Here is a 20344-nt window from a genome sequence, read left to right as displayed (position 1 = left end):
GTCCTCCCCTGTTTGCAGCGGGAGTGGTACGCTCCATGTTGCCTAGGTGAGTTGACACTACTTAGTGGGATAGGCCGTATCAGCAGAGCCCATTGTTTTCAGGGGCTTTGGCGACTCCAACGAGCCACAGAGTGGGCGCTCCTGTCGGCTTCTCTTTTCCTCTCTCTGGACATGTTTGCTTTTTAGAAGATAAAGACAAGATTTTCCCTCCCAGGTATTTCCTCTTCCTTCCTACCTCCCTCCCTCGCTTTCTTTCTCTGTCTTTGCCTCTTTTTACTTCATCTCCTCTGATTCAATCATTTGGTTTCCTGACAAATGGGATTAGATCAGGAAGCGGAGAAATGAGTTTGAGATAAGAGCAGGTTTCCTTCGTCTTAGATGACACATAAAGGTTGACAGGCACTGCCCCGTTTTCAGCTCAGGATCAGCTGGATATACAGAGAGAATCCTGACACACGGCTCGAGGGAAATTTCTTCTGTTTTCATTTAATGTCCCGAGGATTTATTTGAAGGTGGGGAAAGGATGGATGACGACATTAGAGCAGGTAAAAACTGATGTTTCAAACTGAATCTGTGTATTTGTCTCGCTGATTCTTGAGGGGTCGCAGAATTTACAAGGCTAATTGTGTGTGTGTGTGTGTGTGTGTGTGTGTGTGTGTGTGTGTGTGTGTGTGTGTGTGTGTGTGTCCATGAAGTGTTTGTTGGACCCGAGACTCAACAACATGATAAAGATCAGCGGCCTTTACAGGAGCAGAGAAAAATAATTTAGTTCCCAGACTAGAGAGCACGTAGAGAATCAATTAGGATATTTGTTACTATGCATCTGGACCCACATCTGCATCAAAGGTGTTTCTGTGACAGACACTAGTCGGGTGCAAGTCCGCACCAAAGCCTCGTCACCCGTAGAAAAACACCTTAATACCTGACATTTCCGCAGGAGAAATCGGGAACATCAGGGTTCGTAGAAAATACACGTCAGCATTTTTTGTTTAATTAAATCTCGTCCGTGGCATCGACGAAACCGCAGCAAGTCGCAGAAATCGGGACGTTCGTCATGATTCAGTTGCTACGAATGAATAATGTGTCGCCACGCGTGGATTTCACCGGGAAAAGATCAAACGCACGAGAGGCTAAAGTGTCCTGGAAGATTTTTGCAGATTCAGTGAAGTGGACGTCTGATGCGTAACAAAAGCCCAGAAATGTCCTGATGTGAGGTCTGAAATTCTGTGACGGAGCCAGATGTTCCAGCTGTTGGCAACCTCCAGGTTTACACTCTGTCAAAGCTTGGTGCTTTCTCTATGGTGCATGTTAGTCTCCCTTCTCCCCCTCTCTGTTTTTTGTTGCGAGTGGAGCCAGTGACATACCGATAAGCCCAGCTGTGATGACGCTGGCACTTTCTATTGTGTGGCTGTGTTTAGAGCTCAGCGCGGCGAGGTCGGCCCCCACGGGCCGCCGCCACCGCCGCTGCTCCCGCTCCTGCTCCCGCCGCTGCTGCCGCCGCCGCCGCTGCTGCTGCCGCCGCTGCCTGTTTCTGGCTCCGGGGCCAACAAGCTGGTGAATCAGCAAGATCACCGAGCGGGGGCTGAACAGGCGAGGGAGCGATAGAGTGGGAGATGATGGTTGGAAAAGGAAAAGGTGCTGATTTAATATCAGGCCGTCAGTCATATAACTTGTCAAGCATTTTTCCACCACCTAAATATCTCACTTGTACATCAGCTTTGCACGACCAGGGTTACGGTTTGTTCAGGGTCTTGGGCAGACACGATGAATCGAGGATTGAGTATTTCAGGAATCCTTAGCCAGACAGATACCAGAAAAGGCAAAATTTTCCGAGGAAATCTTTGACAAAATAGTTGAAACTAATGATTATTTTCGTTGTTACTAATTTTGTCTATAAAATGGTAGAAAAATGTGAAACATATATTCTTTTTGTTTTTGTTTTTTTGTCCTACCAACAGTCTAAAGCCCAAAGATGTTCACTTTACTGGGATATAAAGCAGAGTCAAACAGGAAATGTTGGTACTTGAGAGGCTGAAAACGTCAACTTTTTTTGGCATTTTAGTCAAACAATCAATCGATTTATCAGAATTGTCGCTGTGATTTTCCGAAACTCACCTAATGGACTGAGCGCTAATCGTTGCAGCTCTGGTTGAAGCGCTGAAATGGTTGAAGCTGTGGTCGAGCGTCCCCTAGTGGCCGAACCGAAAAATCCCTACGGTAAAGGTGGGGACACGGGTGTTTGTTGCCAGGGGCTCATCCAGAGGGAAGACGCTCGGGGAACAAATGTTGGCTTGATGGTGAATTAACCAAACGGTATTCAGCCAACTGAACACCTGACAAGTGTCCAGTTCATCAGTATGTTTCAGATCCATAATTCAAAGTGTTGCAAAGAAGCTCGGTTGCCTCTTTGGTAAAGTGGCTAGACCGAACCTCACTTGTATTTTGGCTGATTTTTGGGTCGGTGGCCTGAGATTTGATAAGCCTTGCGGCCTCTCCTCCCCTGAGCGGAGGAGTTAACTCACGGTGGAGGAGCCGCTCGGTATCTGTCTCCTCCTCCCCCTCAGCCTGACATTGGCTGGTATCTCTCAAAACAGACGTGGGTTTCCAGGCCAAACATTCCTGTCTGTGCTGTGTTTCCTGACAAGGACGCTGAAGTAGACCTAGAACAGAAAAAAATATAAAAACTGGGTTGTGAAATGCAGATGTGAGATGGAATCTAAGTATCGGATATCAGCTTGACAACCCAACAAATTGCAGTATTGGTGTCAGAGTTTCGCCGGTATCAAAATCTGATGGTCAGAACCACGTTGAAAATGACAAAATAACACATGGGCCACTTGTTTTCTCTCTGGTATTTCACTGAGAAAGATAGATCATCGATATTTCGATGTCTAGCTTGAAAGTGCTGCTTCGTTTGGTTGAAAAAGTGCTAAATGGACCACTTCAAATGAAGCTGGAACCATTAAATCCTAAATATGTTTTGGATTTTTTTATTTATTTTTTTTATTTTATCATTTTTGCTTCACCAGGATCATCCGGCCGAAACCTTAAACCTGGCGTCTTCCCAGCTCTTCACATCAGTTTGAATTGGACCGATAATGTCATAGATCATGTCCAAATTCACAGCAAGGGTCCAATGATGAGAAAATAGGGAATTTGTTTTAATGTAGCCGGTCTTAATCGGTTAACTTTGAAAATACTTTAGAACATTGGAAACAGATTGAGGTGTTGTTGCTGCGTCTGTTTTTAGAAAACTAAGATTTTAAGGACAACAGGTCACATCACAACGAGCTTTTCGCTGCGCGCCAAATAAGTGTGACTGCTGCTCGTGCTTTGGTTGAAACCGCTGGCTCGTGACCGTCCGGCGCCGTTCCTTGGTTCGTCGACCTTGTGACAACCTTTGGGCTGCTGCGGTGTTTCCGTCCCGCCGGTGTTAACTTGCTGCAGGCCCCGGCCGCTTACAGTCCAAACAGACACTAGACGCGCAGCAAGGACGCGGGGACAGGACAATAACCCCCCCACCCCCCAGCCCCGGTCTCAAATCCCCCTCTTTAATCCCAGAGGAAATCTCCTCTGCAGCACAAGGTGGAGTGTGTATGTGAGTGTTCATACCGAGAGGAGGAGGAGCGGGGGGAGGAGAGGAGGAGCGAGGGGGGGGGGGGGGCTCTTCAATCATGGAGTCGCCAGATTCCTCGGCGCTCGTTTCTGTCAGACTGGTGGGAGTAGTGGTGTCCTGAAGTGCTTTTGAAGGGGTTCGGTTCTGGACGAGTGAAGTGGACGTGTCCGTTTTTGAACCAGGTCTGTCGCAGAGCCCAGAGACAGATCACACACACACACACACACACACACACACACACACACAAAGAAAACAGTTTCCGATAGTTGGTAAGTTGCTTCATTTCACTTCCATCCATTTTAAGAAGAGACACACAAGTAAGTCAGTTTGCATGACGTCTCATCCCCGCTGCAGTGAGAATATTTCAGTCTATTTGTAATTCACATCAGCTTTTTTTTTTTTTTTTTCCAGCTACTCGCTAAAATGGGTTTAATGCTCTTGATTTCACCGCGTCAACCTTCCCTTACCCCTTCTTTGTTCAAGCTACAGAATTGAACCGAAACGTGTTGATTTGCACAGAAAACGGGTTGAAACCCCGCTGCCCGTGCTCCTGTTCTAAGAGAGGAGGGTTTTAGGGACCGGTTGCAGACAGGAGTGGCGTGAAAGGTGGAGATTTTTTGTGCCGTCTTGACCGCTTACTTTTCCTGTGCCACCTGCTGTTTCAACCATATTTCAAGTGAAGATGCCTTATGGACTTTATCACCGATATCTTACAAGGATTAAGGTTTCAACCAACCACCTCGCTCCTCCGCTGAGGAGTTTAAATACTCTTACCCAGTGATCTCTTGCATTGTTTTCGAAGTTTAGATTTAATCATGGTCAACTTGGTTTGTCGAGATAAGCAAGTTTTCCCCTTAAGTCTAATCTGTGTTTCAGCTCACTGTTTTTTTTGTTTTGGTTTGGCTTTTTCTTTTTTTCCAAACCTTTTGTTAAATCATCTCAGTGGCGGATGCACTTACAGCCAACGGGGTCAGCTGCGTTTCAGTATCGCGTTTTCTCCAATGAGCTCGGCCTGAGCTCAACTCATATTTCCTGGGAGTAAACGGCGGCGTCTCCTCCCCCTGTGGAATATCAGTGACAGACCAGCTGTATCCCCTGACAATAGACCCTCGCCGCGTTTTAGAAAAATGGGACATTTGCATTTCCATTGTGCGGGAGCTTGTTTGGAGGCAACGCAACTCTCACTGTGTGTGTCACATTGAACAGAGGGAGGGAGGGTTTTTAAGTTGAAGTAACAGTTTGCGATGTTTGCGATTAAACGCCGATGTCCACTTCATGAAAGACCCCATTTTGCTTTTCCAACAGATACCATGCTTTGGTTTATATCCAGAGTGATGAAGGTGGGAAGTCATAGACGCCTGCGGAAAAGTTCTCGCTTGGCTGTCCGTGAATACCAGGAACTTTGATTTGTACAGCTTGTATTTATATTTATAGTGCTGAGGAAATGTCCGAGGCAAGTGCTAGGAAATTACGGAGCCACGGACTAAAGACTCCTGTACGTGCAGAGCAAGAAGAGCTACATCAGCAGACAATCCAAAGGGAGAGAGGCCGGCGGTCTCAGCCACGGCCACGCCGCTCGATCCACAGGTGATGTCCGAAGTGCAGCGCGGAAATGAGACAGCAGCGAACGCTGAGCACGAAAGACCGAGACCAGTGTTTAAGATTTGCACTGCATCGTTTTTCTAGTCAGTTACGTGTTTGTTTGTTTTGTTTTTTTTCCAGAAAAACCTAAAATGATGCAACATCACAATAAACTTTTAGATTATCACAATTAAAGGGAGCCACAGGTTGTATTGGTAGACCTTGAAATTGTTTTTTTTTTTTGTTTTTTTCCTTTTCCCTTCCTCTTTCCACTAACTTTGTGCTTATTTATTTCTTTTAGAAAAAGGACAAATAGAAATCTAATTAAAAACAAGCAAACCGTGGAGCAATAAGGTCAAAACCACAACACCTTGACAAGATTAGTGGCGAGTATCAACACTGTCCTTTTGTTGGGACTACGCGCAACAAACTAGGGTCAAATAAAGAAATCATCAGTCAGACAGATGTCAGACTCTCTTCACTCTATCACAGCGACTGGGAGGCTCTCAGACTCTTGGGCGATGGTCAACAGAGATGTCCCACGTGACGCAAGCGCACGGCGGGGAGGGAAAATACCTCCCTGCATTCCTCCTCTGAAAGAATGCAGCGATGTCTCAGTCGTGGCCTGGCAGGGTTAAAGTTTCAATCAGGGCGACTGGAGTCTCATTTGGCTGAGAGTTTTCACTTTGGTCTGACATTTGAACTTGGGAACTCTGGAAAAACACCCCTCCCAAGCGTAGAGCATTTGGAAAAAGGGAAGAAAGCAAAGAACAAGGCTTCTTGAAATATGCGGAAAGGTTCGTGGTGAAATCGCATCTCTACGATTGAGCTGCACATAAAAACCCTCTGATAGTTTCCCTGTCCCTGCATATATCTGCTGAGATAAATAAAATAACCTAATGCGAAGGAGGTTGTGGTGGTAGGGAGGCAGATTTTCTTCGCTCATGTGAACCCAATTCCCATCCGTCTAATTTTTCTAAAAGCTAAGCAGCTAAGCTCTGTCGGGGCCATATGGCTGTGACAGATCTGTCTCCCTCTCCTGTTGTGACAGCTTTTCAGAATAGAAGGCAGGGTAACAGGATGCAGGATACCAGCAGGGGTTGTATGAGGATTAGAGGTGTAGGTTTAAGCAAAAAATGAACGGCTACTGTGCAGTAAAAGTTCAGAGGCAGCCTGGTGAGGTAGATCGAGCAAATCTAAGACTGGCCTAACACTCCTGGCTAGCCCCCAAACTCCCTGCTTTCCTAGTCTTGCGTCAGAAAAAAGAAAAAATTGTCAATGATCTTCTGCTAATGGTTGATGCCGACGTGTCCCCGCCCCCCCCCACTTTCCCTTTTCCTCCTTCCGCTCGCCGCCCATCAGGCCTAAGATGGTTGATGTTGTATCGCCACGCACAATGCCATCAGAAACCGAGGTTCACGTGGCGAGGAGCTTTCTCACCAAGATCTTGCGAAGCTCTATGAGGTACCGTCAGCAGAGGCCGCGTCCCGTTACTGTTGTGTTTGCTGGTAGCTTGTGGTGAACCTGAGGCATCTTTGGTCATTGAGCTTTTACATTGTGCTCTGTGTCCCTCTGTGGTCTTTTGCAGTGTTGTTTACCCTCAGCGTGGCGCTAGTTTTCCGAACCAAATATTCCCTAGTTGTAATTTGCTCATTTGAGTCCTGAAGTTGTATCCAGTCCCGTGATGCTCACACACCTCTCGTGCTGTTAGTTGGTGTCGTCACGTTAAAGTTAACATAATTTGATGTTTTATTCTCTCTGGTTTAATACGTTTTGTGCGAAATTACGGTGTGTGATCTCTAAAACGGGTGTAATTATTTTCCCTTTCAACATGCTCTCCAGGAGGAACCGCTTCAAAGGGTACGTGCAAGTTTGTGAATAGTACAGTTATCAGTTTATGTTTCTGGGGTTCTTGCCAAGATATGGATGATATTATAAGAGCAGATGAGTAATTTGATTTGATTTTCAGGTCAGAAGACTTTGAAATTTGCGCACAAATATCTAGACACAGCCGAGCCCTTGATGGCTCATACTGAACAACAATTCAAATTCTTCTAGGAATTTTAACTATGGAAAAAGGTGAAGAATTTCCGAAATGCAACTTGAAAATCCAGCACATCCGTACTCTTGAAGACACCCGAAGGAGTTTGTCATTCTTAGTGGATTATCCTGTTACCTTGTGAACTCGGTGGACTTGTTGCTGAAGTAGGAACATTTACAGTGTTCAAAGTAACACCCCATCCTCAAGTGATGGACTGCACAGTGGGAGTCTACGGCTCCAGGAGGAGAATGCTGGCGGTGCCAAAAAAAAAACGTGAAAAAAATGTTAAACTGTTGCACTATCGATATCTCTACCATCTGTCTTCTCCTGAGAGAATTTGGAAAACAGTAGAAAGAAAAAAAAAAAAGAGCTTAAATGTCAAATACTCTTGTGATAGTGTAAAATGTTTTGTTTGCTCTCTGCCTTGCAGGAAGAATGATCCAGGCTCTCGGCCCCATTCCTGGCACTCCTCCAAGCTGACAGAAGAGGAGTCAGGGCCCGCTGGGAGAGAGGCCACCCCAGCACCAGTCTGGCAGCCAAACCATGAAGCAAGGCCAGTCTTTTTAAGTTCTCCTTCAGCCTCTCTCTGCGTCCAACAGGAAAAACGCAAAATATATTTTGTTCATTTATTCGCCTCGTTCCTGGTCAGATAGTTGTGTGTATGTGTGAAGGATATTCGTATTAATTAACAGTAATTGTTAAAGTCTCTTCTCAATCATAAAGGCGTAGCAGTAATTCGTCAAATTCAAACATTACTTTTTTTTTTCCTGACGCTACACACCAGGTCCAAAGAGTCGTCCACTCAAGGGGAACAGAACACTCACTGTCAGCTAACCAGTCAGTTCAGCTCAGCAAACAACATGGAGAGACTGGATCGTCCCTCTCATCCCTACCCACCAGGTCGTCTTTCCCCGACCAAATACATCAGCAGCGCTGAGCCGCTCTGTGGACCAGCAGGGAAAAGAGACTATGGGTTCAGCTGTTTCTCCAATGGCTCCAGCCCTCCTGTCCATGACCGGAGCACATCTGCTAGGAAGGGTACCAGCACTGAAAACATTTTCTTCAAGGGCCTTCACAGCGAAGGACCTCAACAGGCTGGGCAGCCCAGGTACCTCCAGCCGACGCTAGGGAACGGAGGCTGGGAAGGGTCACGGGCAGACGAGCAGCCCGCCTCTCGTGTTTCCATTGCCGGGAGACCCAGCATTGGCCCAGTGTGGCAGGTACCAGAGAAGAAGAAGTCCCAGTCTCCTCCTCCCCCGCCTCCTCCCCTGCGCAGTGACAGTTTTGCTGCCACAAAGGTGTTCCCTTACTCCGAAGGGCCTAGCGGTCCAACAAAGAGCCATGGCAGATCAATAGAAAAACTGACTGAAAATAACGACCAGAATGGCCTCAGATCTCACCAGGAGAAAATCTCAGAGGCCAGACGTAGCTTCAACCCCCTGCCCACCAAAGACTTCCTCCATCCCAACTCGGCAGCTGACCACAACCACAACCAGCTGCACCCCAACAAACTCTTCTCCTTGTCCAGCACTGATGTCAGACAGTCTCATTACACCCAAGCACATGCCCACCAGAGGCAATACAGTGACGAAAGCCCCTTATACCTGCAGACGAGGTCGGCTCCTCCCACCAAGGCTCAGAGTGTAGGAAGCTACTATCGTAGCCTCCAGGATCTGCCCACAAATGTATTCAGCCGCAAACAGGTCCGGCACTCCACGGCATCCATGACAAGTTCTGCTGCAAACCCAAACCTGGAGAGCGGGGGGCACAGCAGATACTACGGCCTGGCAAGCAAGCATTCGGTTCAGACTGCTGAGCTCCAGGCCAGGCAGGGCAAAGCAGAGGGCCGTAGGGGGGAAACAGAGAAACCCCACTGGGTAAACAGCAATGAACCAGGCTTCCCAAGTTCCTTGAAGACAAACGTTAAGGCAAAGTACCCTCTACCTCAGTCCCAGATGCCTTACAGTGAAAATAAGGAGCGCAATGGGAATGGTCTTCATTATGACCACCAAACCTCTGAACATTCTGTTCGAAGCCGCAGCCCAGAGGATCCTGCAAAGAGAGGTGAAGGACACACAAATGACATGAAAAGACACTTTCCAACACATCAGAGTAATGAACATAAAGTCAGTCTTTCAAGGCAGCAGGACCCATGGGTGCCTCAAGAAGACCACCGAATATCCCCCCTGAAAACCCCGCTTCTCCACTCCCTGGCCCAGGAGAGTAGATGTCTAGCTGAAAGGCAACCAGCTGCTATGACCATGGGCGTCATGTCCATCGAGGATACGGGTGACACCATGTCGACCAGCGGTGGAAAAGCGAATCGGCGCAGCGACCGTTACGCCACAACCCTCCGCAAAGAGATCCAGCAGAAACGAGCTCAGCTGCAAAAGAGCCGCAGCGCCGCAACCCTGACTTGCGATGCAGAGGATGAGGAGGTAGAGGACTGGAGATCCACAGATACTATGTCCTCTGGTGTCTCCTTTTCCAACACCTACAAGGACCACCTGAAAGAGGCACAGGCCAGGGTCCTCCAGGCCACCTCCTTCCAAAGACGAGACCTAGAGCCCCTTGGACCAGAAGCAGCTGTAGTAAAAACCTCCAGCGGTCGCATCAGAGGGCGTAAGCGCCTCCCCCTGGCAAAGAGGACACACTCCTTCTCAGAGCCTGACAAGATAGATAAAGTAGGAGTGGAGGTGGAGCCTCAAACAGGTTCCTTCGGAGAGCGGCGGAAGTTCTTTGAGGCCAAACCGGCATTCTCCAGACCTGTGCTGAAGTCCAGTCAGGGTACAAATGCAGACCTTGGTGAGATTGGTAAACTCAAGGAACTCCCTCCCTCTGGAGAGCCTGAGGAGGCTCAACCATCCACGGACCCCAATCTTAGCCCTGGACATAAGCAGACCTTACTAGAGCAGCAGAGGCTTGGGACCTTTGCGGAGTACCAGGCCACATGGAACAAGCAGAAGAAGTCGTCAGAGGCAAAGACGCAAGGGAGGTATCACTCTGCGGAGAATATTTTAGATGCAGATGCTGAGGAGAAGGCCATCTGCGTGCACGAGAGATCCAGATCTTCCCCCTCTGCAGACTTCTATACACAGGTGAGCCAAGATTATGTGTTCTTTTTTTTATATTTGCGAATGATTGGAGAAGTCCACCCTTTAAAATGTGTCCATTTTTTTAAGGACCTATTTGACAAAGTGAGACCGATGTCTTCCAAAATGAGATGACCAGCAAAGGTCGCTGCCATGAAGTTGAAACCTGCTGTAGATTAAGTGCACCCCGGTAGCAAAATGGTTAATGCATTCACCATGTAAACCACAAGTTCTCGGCTGTTTTTTTTTTTTAAGGTTTGGTTAGGTTAAGGCAACTAAAACCTCTTGTTTTTAAAATAGGAAAAAATCATGGTCATTGGGAAAAGGAACCAACGTTACGCTTCTTTCATCTTACACTGTCATTTTCTGTTGAGGACAGTCTCCATTTAGCACAGCCCTTAACTTAACCTTTTATTTTTCAGACTATTCCCTCACCGTGGAGGGACCCTCAAGCCCAGCAGAGCGGTTACACCACCAGGTGAGATTTTAACTTTGTTTGCACAGTACATTTATAAGATAAAACTGTTTAAAATTGTTACGGTAAGGCAAAGAAACCGAAGCTGACCATCAAAAGCTCCCTCATTCCAAAAGAAAATAAATAAAGCTAAAAATTTCATGGAAAAAAAAAAAACTATTGAAATTTTACTTTTGAGTTACATTGAGTTCATTGCTCCAAAGGGCTCAGTCCAATAAAAACCAGAGGGTAGCAGGATGGCACAGAGTTTGTCCGGTCAAAGAAAGTTCAAACAGCTGGTTGCTGCCTTCCAAAGCGTCCATCAACAGACGTGTTGTTGCAAAACGCCGAACACCTGCTCCTACCTGCTCACCCTGACCCGTCGATTGCTCTGAAGCGTCCGCCAGAAAGAAACGCCTGTGAGGTGTCACGTAACTGTGGAATGTATCTGAGCGGTGGGATTTCGGTGCAGAAAAGAGAACTGGTCTGAAGGAGAATGATCATTTTCTGTCATACTAAATCCCTTTTCCAACTTTATCTCCCGTTCTTGGAGCTCGTGTTGAGGTGACAAGTGTCTCCCGGACTCCAGTATTAAACTGACGCCTGGATTTACACAATTACTGGCGGGTGGAGAGTTTATCAGTTTAATCTTGAGCTGCTGTTGACAGAACACCTACTCATCTGTTGCCTGCGTGATCATTTTCTTGGTGAAACTAAACCACAGCATTTGCTCCTTTGATTATTTCTTGTAGTCTGCACTGGTTAGGAAATAACACCCTTCAGGAAAACGCGACACTCAACCAAGATATCTTTGCTGATATGTCGCTTGACTTCTTTCTGGTGTTACTTTACGCACCTTTTTTTTTTTTAGCGGGTGGTGTTTGAACAAGATAAGCCACTGAAGTCTGAGGTCATTCGTGCAGTTCTGCTTTACGTCTAACCATTAACCGAATCCCCTAATTTATACATTAGAAGACCGTTGAAGTTGCTTATGTTAGGGCCATTTCCTCTTAATCTGAATATCAAAAGTTTAATGTCTAAAATATAAAAAAAATGGAGCCTTGTGCCCCTTGGTCTGACGTAAATAAGCTACTGAGAGGTTTAACCATGATCATGATTAATGTCAGGTGTTTTTGATTGGCCTCTCTCTTACTCTCACAAATTAAGGACAATTTGAAGATTTAATGTTAGATTTACTGTAGATATTAAAGTCAGCCTGAGCCTGATTTCTGCTTCCACGTCTGCTAAATCTATTGAAAGTTTGAATTCTGCACTGGAAATTTGTCAAACGGTGTTCAAAAATATATCAAATTTTTTTTTCTTTTTTTTTTATAACACAGACCTGATGTTCACAAAAGATCTAGACGTCTTGTCTTGAAAAAAACAACAACAAAAAAACTTCAGAATCTGTACTTGTGGCAGATTTTATACACATTTGATTTAACAATTAACATCTTGGTCAGCAAAGGATGTTTCCCTGGAAACACTTTTGTAAATGCTGATGTTAATATTGCGTTTTTATAAAAAGGTAAATAATGGTTCTAATAAATAATAAATAGGGTAGAGTTTAAGCCAGGCCCCGCCTCAGTCTTTTGTAATCCAACCTCTGTGTTTGGCTTTCGGCTCGGGTTTCCTGAACCGTACCCCACGCGCTCGCTGTGACCGGGCGTCACACCTCTAAAGCCTCTGGATGTGTAGGTCACCAGACGGAGCATCGTCTAACGTGGTTCAAGTCGGCCGATAAGACAACATGTCGGTGGGGTGAACACGGCGCTGCCCTCGCCAGGTGAACGGCCTCCTGGGAACGTGCTGTGGTTTAAAAACAGCCAAAAAATTACTTGAGTATGGTACCACTGAAAAACCCACGTTACATATGGACCGAGTCCATGAGCACCGGTGTGCAAACCAACATTTCTCAACTTTTCTCTCCAGATCCTCTGATATAGTTGGTTTCAACAGCTTTATAAAGTCAAACTGAATAAATGTATTGTTTGACCTCCATTGTAAAGATGGTAAAATTAGACTTTGCTTTTGTGAATATAGAATCCAGCCATTAAAATTGAAAGAGTAATTATGTATGACCGAGGTGTATCTCTGTTACTCCGGGGGACTCAAAATATTATACAGAAATTGTCCAAAATAACACAAATTGTAAAACCAGAAAAGACACAAGAGTTACACCAAAAAAAGTTTTACAGTCATGCAGGAAATCTGTTCACTGTCAGTGTGTGTTTATGTTGTGGGAAGCTTAATGTTTTTATTTTATTTTTTTTAAGACCATGTTACCCTGAGGTTCTGTTGAAGTCTGTCTCTATTTTGACCTCTAGAGGGAAGGCAGAGAACAGGCTGCGATACCAGCCTGACCACAGCCCACAGTCGGCCTCGTCAGTCCCCAGAAACGAGGGCCCGGTCCCAGGCCTCTCTGACCACAGGAGCAAACCAGACGCTGCCAATCCCTCCCACACCGCGCCTTCCTCGGGCCCTCGTAGCCTCAGTCCCAACCCTGGCTCCCAGCGCCCGGCCCAGCCTCCACAAACCAAGGGCCTCCTGCCGCCGCCCAGGCACCATTTAGGCCCAGAAACCACAGCCTCCTCCCAGGAATTCCTCGCTGGCGCCCGGGCGGACCCGGCAGCGCTCCAGCCTCTGTCCAGCTCCAGCTCTGACACCCAGCACCATGCCACTGCCCAGGGCTCCTCCGCTGGTCCCGCCCCGGCCGGCTCCCCTCACCTCAGCAGGACACCCGGACCAGACATGAGTAGAGGAGATGTAGAAAGTGAGCAGGAGAAGGAGCGGCCGCCACCACCTTCCTCCTCTCCGTCCCCATCCTCCTGCCGGACGGCCGCTCTGTCTCTGCCCGCGGCGGATCGAGCGCGGTCTCCCTCGCCACAGTTCGCTCCGCTGAGACTGACCGACAAGCCGCCGGCCGTGTCCGTGCGGGATGACTCACCGCTCAGGTAAGCGGCTTAGCCTGAGTGCTTCAGGTCTCCCCTCGTTACGTAAAGCTTTGCCCTGCTGTTTCAGTAGAAGAGGCTTTGAATAACAGCTCGAGGTAAACAGGTTCAAGACGGATCACGGAGGGAAAGTGAGACGGTGGCAGACGACATAATAAGGACGTGCAGGAAAAAAAACCAGATGATTCATGATCAGACTTATGCTTTAGAAATAACAGTTCAGGTGAGAGTGGTTTGTCGAGGGAACGGAGTAGCGGCTTATTCTCACTGTGTAGAAGTCACTCAGCAGCTGCAAGTGCCTGAAATGTAAAACGTGTCCACAGAAAGGAGGATCAGAGTTTGATTGTGCGTGTCGTTGAATTCCTCCGCAGCCCGAGATGAATCAAACTGGAGGCTGTAATTTTCGTTACAGCCGCACAGCCGCTGTGACCTTTGCTTTCCATTGAACTTCCACTGTACGACTCGTCCGTTAACCAGAAACAGTCGACTGTGAATCTCTGGTGTTCGTTCAAAAAAAAATGAGCCTTCTCCCTTTTTTCTCCTCGGTTCATTTTCCTTACTCTGTCATCTGCGCTTCATTCTTACAATAAAGGGAAGACGTGTTCCCAAGGTTAATGGTTTTAACGAGGCGTTTTTGCAGCGCCACAACTAATGAGAGGAGAGACTTTAAGTCATTTAAAAAGACGTTGAAATAACGTACAGTCACCCGACCCTCTGGATGTTGTTGTCCCGTCACAGCGCACCACTTACCGTGTATCTACCGTGCCTCAATCCTTTCCACGTTTAGTTTCAGTCATTTTAATCTAAATAAAAATTACACAGTTTTTGAAGAAACTTGAACAAATTCTCTGTAGAAAAGGAAACATAGAACATTATTGAGACGTAAAAAGAAGACATATGGAACAAATAGCTGCGACACTATGTAACATACCGAGGACAACGAGTCAGGGATAACGCTGTCTTCTTGGCCAGAATCAGACGTTTTTAGATGTTGAGAGATTGGAAGCTGAATGATTTCAGGCTTTGATGCCGAGTTCTGTTTCACGTCCAGGTCGGAAAATGAGTCGCAGCCTGCAGAAGTGATGGACGTGAACAGTCCAGTGAGGAAAGTCCCCGTGAGGATCGTCCTCGCCGAGAGCAGCTCAGGTCGGGAGGGTCGGGCCTACCTGCCCCAGAGCGGCGAGACCTGCAGCATCTTCGAGCCGTCGCCCCACATCCCCTGCCTGGGGGCGACGGAGCACCCGGCCTCGTCCCCGTTCAGCGCCTACACCCGCCGCGCCGCTCAGGGCCCGGGTCGGGCTTCGGCGTCGGTCCCCGAGTCCAGCTCGGCAGGTGCTCGGCGTTCGGAGGAGGACGCCAAGAGGGAGGAGCTGGCCAGGGACATCATGGGTAAGGACAAGTCCCTGGTGGACATCCTTGACCAGAGCGGCAGGAAGACCACCATGGACCTCATGGAGGGACTCTTCCCCTCAGAGGAGCAGATCCTAGAAGGAGCCCACCAGCGGAGGAGGGCCTCCGCCAGCTCCAGGCTGCCCGCCTCCCCCCCCAGGAGCACAGACAGGTGGGAAATGCTTAAAAACGAATCATTAAAGTTGAAGCGCTCGTCTTTTTCTGCTGCATCCTTTAACCTTTGCGTCTTTAGACACACAGCAGTGTGACTTTTTTGTCGTTACAGTGATGGTAAATGCATCAATAAACGTCTGAAAGTTGCACTTCTGGTGCCAAACGTTTATCTTGATGAAGCAAGACACTGACTTCCTGGCAGCTCTGACCTCTGACCTCCCCGCAGCAACGTTAGCTCATCGTAGAAAATGTCTCCCATCCTTTGACCGATCTTTTCCCCTCCTGTAGTATTGGGGATGCGTGAACTTCTTTTCATTACAGTTAACTTTATTCAGAATTGTCAGAAAATAAAAATACATGTACGTATAAATACACAGCAAATGCAAAGGGGAAAAAAGCCACACTAGTCTATGAAAGTCATATAAAAGAACAAACGTTCTGGTGAATGAAATAAACAATTTAAACCCATCTGAAGGGTGAAAGACAAAGTTTTAAAGTCTTTTCGTTAACAGCACAGAGAGGGTTGTTTTCCAGCCCTGCGTGTTCTGCCTTCACTCAGCCTGCCCTCTGGTGGTCAGTCGCATCCTCCAGCCGGAGCTACAGGATTGATTCGAACTGCTTCAGGAAAAAAAAAAGTTGAAAGTGAAAACCGTCCCTGTCCCTCTGCTCTCGTGTGTGTGTGTCAGGAGGGAGGAGGAGGATGCGCCTGCAGCAGCAGCAGCAGCAGCAGCCTCCCTGGTGCCCAGCTCCTCCTACTACAACACATCAGCTCCCAAGGCCGAGCTCCTCATCAAGATGAAGGACATGCAGGGGCAGCTGGAGGAGCAGGACTCTGAGGATGAGCTGGACGTGGACCTGGCCAGTAAGAAGGTAAAACACACACATACCGGGATTTTTTCTTTAAATGGTACACTGCAAACGTCAGTCGATCAGCATCATTTAGTCTGTAAGTGGAATTTTCTTGGAGGCAAAGCGGCAACGCACCCTCCCTTCTTGCGTTAATGCTCTTCGTTCGTTTTACTCCGTTTGTCTTCTTCGTCACTCTCCAGCAAGAGCTGATCTCCAGCCTGGCGAGGAAGCTGGAGGTGCTGCGGGAGGCGCGGCAGAGCCTGCAGGAGGACGTGGAGGACAACGAGACCCTGGGCCGTGAGGTGGAGGCCACCGTGCAGCGCCTCTGTCAGCCCAACCAGCTCGACAAGTTCCGCATGTTCGTGGGCGACCTGGACAAAGTGGTGAGCCTGCTGCTGTCGCTGTCGGGGCGGCTCGCCCGGGTGGAAAACGCCCTCAACAGCCTGGAGGACGAGGCTCCGCCGGAGGAGAAGGTAACCGCCCCGCTCACAAGGGCCGATGACACTCGTTCTGTCCCGGTGATCTGCTGAATAACTACTCGTATCCGTTCTCCATCAGCGCACCCTGACGGAGAAACGCAAGCTGCTGATGCGGCAGCACGAAGACGCCAAGGAGCTGAAGGAGAACCTGGATCGTCGAGAGCGGCTGGTCTCCGGGATCATGGAGGTCCACCTGGACGCGGGGAGCCTGGACGACTACCGGCACTTCGTCAAGATGAAGTCGGCTCTCATCATCGAGCAGCGCAAGCTGGAGGACAAGATCAAGCTCGGCGAGGAGCAGCTGAAGTGCCTGTTGGACAGTCTGCCGCTGGAGCAGAGGCCGCTGCTCTGATGCTTTTCACCCATAGAAAAAAAAAAAGCCAGAGCCTCTGGTTCTGCTGGAGAAAAAAACTGGATCAGGACTGGGGCACCTGGAAGTCGGGGGAGAATTACTACAAGAGAAGGTGCAGCATGTAGCATTTTTAATATTAATGTCGTTGTTGAATCGTGTCCAACTTCATGGCTCAGACCATTTCAAGCCTCAGTGGTGTTTGTTTCTCGAAATTGATAGAATATAACAACAACTTCCCACGTGGCCCCTTTTTCGACCAAATAGGTCCAGGAACAAAGGATCCTTGGCTCAGTTCGTTCTGGAAGAACCGCATCCTTTGTTTACTCAGTGACGACGTCTGGTGTCTTTTTATTTTATTTTATTTTTACATGTCTTAGTTTCCCCCCAAAAAAATCAAGGGCTTGGTCGAGTTTTTAATGAGATACAAGTTCCATCTTTCTTTTGAGCGTCTTGCTCGGGTGATTCCGTAATTTCATTCCCACCCTCGAATCTTCGGACCGCTGGTAACACTGCGCCTCCGTTCGGGCCCGCGGCCAGCGAGGGTTTGATACTCAAGAGGTGGATTTTGAAAAACGCCCCCTGGAGACCAGTACCCCAATGTACACGCACCCATTTATATCCTCAACCAGTTACGTAACCAAATAAATTTGGTTGTCTCTTGAGCTCCCTGTGTTTCCAGCCTCCAGCCTCCGTTTAATATTTTTGTTTGAGTCCTGTTGAGGTTGCCCCCCCCCCCCCGGCTGCATGTGGCTGCATTTGTGATTACTTATCATCACGTGTGTTTTCAGTTTTAAAGTAATATTTTCTAGTAATTTATTATAGCCTTTTTTTTTTTTCTTTTTGAAAACGTACGTGGAAGAAGGTGGAATGTTTTCCCATTAATTTTAATTTCACTCTTTTCTAATGAAATGACATGAAATGAAGAGTCTGATTCCAAAATGCTACAATCCAACCGGGACTCGAACCACTTTAACGACAAAACCACCTCTTCCTTTGTGTGTGGTGTGTTGCTCTTCGAGCGTAGCTGTCACCGTTACACGTGATGGGTATCTCATTTTGGAGTGGAACTCTTTCATTCATGCTAGAACAAGAGGGTGACTCTGACAGCCGGACGTTTCCCTCGTGAAGACGACGCCGACGCCGGCGACTTGTTCCGGCAGCACAGACGCCGGCGCTTTTTAGCCGAAGCTCCCGGCAGAAAAATCCCCGTGCAGGAGCAGAGGGACCGAGGTGCGGCCGGAGTTTTTCTGTGGAGGTTAATCGGAAAAGTTAGCACTTTACTCACTTGCTTTGGTCCTGTTAGGGGACTCTCTACACACACACACACACACATTTATCTGAAGACGTGCCTACTGTAGCCTCCCACCACTGTGATCTTCGTGGACGGGCGTGGGCTTGCCCTCCGGGTACCGTGTACAGCCCACGCTTCATGTATGCAGTGCGCTCGTTCACCACCTTGAAAAGCAATAAAATGATTAAGCCGAGAGATCTGGCGATCGTGTCTCTTGCTTTTACATCTCATTACTTGCATTTTTTCTCACTGCTAAAAATCAAATTGATCAGGTCATTCTGCAGCTGAACTGTAAAAACAAGCAAACACACACTGAAATAAACTATTTCTCAAAACAAGTGACAGTCTGCCGGTGCATGTCGACCTGGGAACCAGTGTCTGTATCTGGAGAGAAGAAACTAGGAGGAAACAAGGTGATTTGCATGTTCAGTTTTTTTAAGAAAATCAAACTTAACTTGAAAACACTTTTTTTTTACAGATAAAAAATTACCTGATAAGGATTTTTTTTTTTAAACAGTGCAACATTGCTAATTATTAGTACACACATTTGTAAAAGTTTCAACACATGTTCAAAAAGCAAAACACAAAGTCTACATGCCATTTGTTTTTGCCTCTTGTTTTTTTTTTTTTCATTTTTAATGGCGGGAAAGGACAGGATCGTTGCGATCCACACGTCGAAACCAAACCCTGCTGATGAATTTCATAAGTCAAGGACGGTTACTGAGTTCACGGAGGCTGTTTGGCTCATTAAACCTGTTCTGTATTGTCCCCATGTGCCAACCGCAGCCTGTTTATAGGGTTTACACCCAGAAAACGACACTCGCACACAAAGCGCTATTTCTGCTCTTTGAGCCTGAGTTGGCTGCTCGTGTAAATTTGATTTAATTTAAAAAAAATGTACAGATGAACATAAATCAACATAGATGTTGTTCTGCTCTGATCAAATCTGCGAGTCAACCGGCAAACAGGAGGAACAGTTCTATTCAATCACGGTAACACCTTCCAGTCAATCATTTACAGGTCACGGATAAGACGGGAAACTGCACCTAGGTTTCCCGGTGCGAGACGAGGAAGCGTCGCGTCGCGTCGCGCCGCATCCGTGACCAAAACCGGGCCTCCGGTCTGCTTTTCTGGTGTCGGGGGGGGCGAGGACTCAGCAGAACGGCCCTGGGTCCGGCGTGGATGCGGACTGCCTCAGCTCCGTTAAACGGGCCCTCGTCTGTCCGCTCGGGGTTGGTGTCGGCTTTCCGGTCAGTCCTTTTTAAAATGGAATAAGTTGGAGCAAAAGCTGTGTCAGATAAAAAGTCGTAGGTTTACCGGCAGAGAAGCGGCCGCGTCTGTCAGCACGGATTTACCCTTTTCATGTTTGAGGGGATGAAACCGGTGAGAAGAAGAACGGTCGTCGTTTGCTGGTTCGTCCTCGCTACGTGCGGCACGCGCTGTCACGGGTCGTGGAAAACACCAAACCAGCACGATTTCCTTTTTATTCCTGATTCCTGCGTTTTTGTCTTTCAGTCAAGCCTCCGCTCGTTCTGTCAGTGGTCAGAGAATCTTTAAAGGTCAATTAAGGTGTTGAATTATTTTAAAATGGGATTTATTGATGTAAAACCTTTTCATTGTTTTTAACTCTTGTAGACGTTTGGCTCCGTCAATATCAGGAAGTTCTGTTGTGTCATCCCGTAAAACGCACGCGGTAAAAACGACGCCGTAGTCTCGCCGACCGAACTTATCTCAGACGGTTCCTGTCGAAGAGTCCGGCCATTGTTCGGCCTGTTGGCTTCCTGCCGTGAGAACCGCAGCCCCGGCGGCGGGAAGCGTTGCTCGTGTGTGTGTGTGTGTGTGTCCGGCCGGTGCTGGCACGATGGAGAGGTGTCTCTGTGACCGTGTTTCTGTTCCCTCAGACCGGGACGCAGGTGCTTGTTTAGCAGGTAACCCGGGAGACAAGAAGAGCATCGGGGGAAAAAAGGAAGAGCGAGAAAGGGAAGACGACCTGCGGAGGAGGAGAGCAGCCGGACTGGAGCGTGACGCTCAGAGAGGGGACACGTGTCGCCTGGCTCTGATCTGGCTGGGATCGG

At 47.9% G+C, this 20344-nt stretch overlaps 1 protein-coding gene across 8 annotated transcripts in view; it reads left to right on the top strand.

The window, feature by feature from the left end:
* The window catches only part of LOC120797964 (protein Shroom2-like), a 26686-nt gene extending 6405 nt beyond the window's left edge, over positions 1 to 20281 (top strand). For 6 of the 8 annotated variants that reach the window (XM_040141805.1, XM_040141804.1, XM_040141812.1 and 3 more), the window contains 9 exons: positions 7669 to 7791; positions 8023 to 10336; positions 10753 to 10808; positions 13112 to 13738; positions 14787 to 15296; positions 15985 to 16168; positions 16348 to 16620; positions 16706 to 18682; positions 20171 to 20281. In XM_040141805.1, the coding sequence (XP_039997739.1) occupies positions 7669 to 7791; positions 8023 to 10336; positions 10753 to 10808; positions 13112 to 13738; positions 14787 to 15296; positions 15985 to 16168; positions 16348 to 16620; positions 16706 to 16978 (4360 nt within the window). In that variant the 3' untranslated portion in view covers positions 16979 to 18682; positions 20171 to 20281. Of the gene's footprint in view, positions 1 to 439; positions 546 to 3687; positions 3799 to 7668; positions 7792 to 8022; positions 10337 to 10752; positions 10809 to 13111; positions 13739 to 14786; positions 15297 to 15984; positions 16169 to 16347; positions 16621 to 16705; positions 18683 to 20170 lie in introns of those variants that run through there. The other 2 variants (XM_040141810.1, XM_040141809.1) reach the window with 2 other exon arrangements.
* Positions 20282 to 20344: the final 63 nt, after the last annotated feature.

The sequence above is a fragment of the Xiphias gladius genome, chromosome 13, assembly GCF_016859285.1.
Source record: "Xiphias gladius isolate SHS-SW01 ecotype Sanya breed wild chromosome 13, ASM1685928v1, whole genome shotgun sequence".
NCBI lineage: Eukaryota > Metazoa > Chordata > Actinopteri > Istiophoriformes > Xiphiidae > Xiphias > Xiphias gladius.
This window is presented reverse-complemented; position numbering and strand designations above follow the sequence as displayed.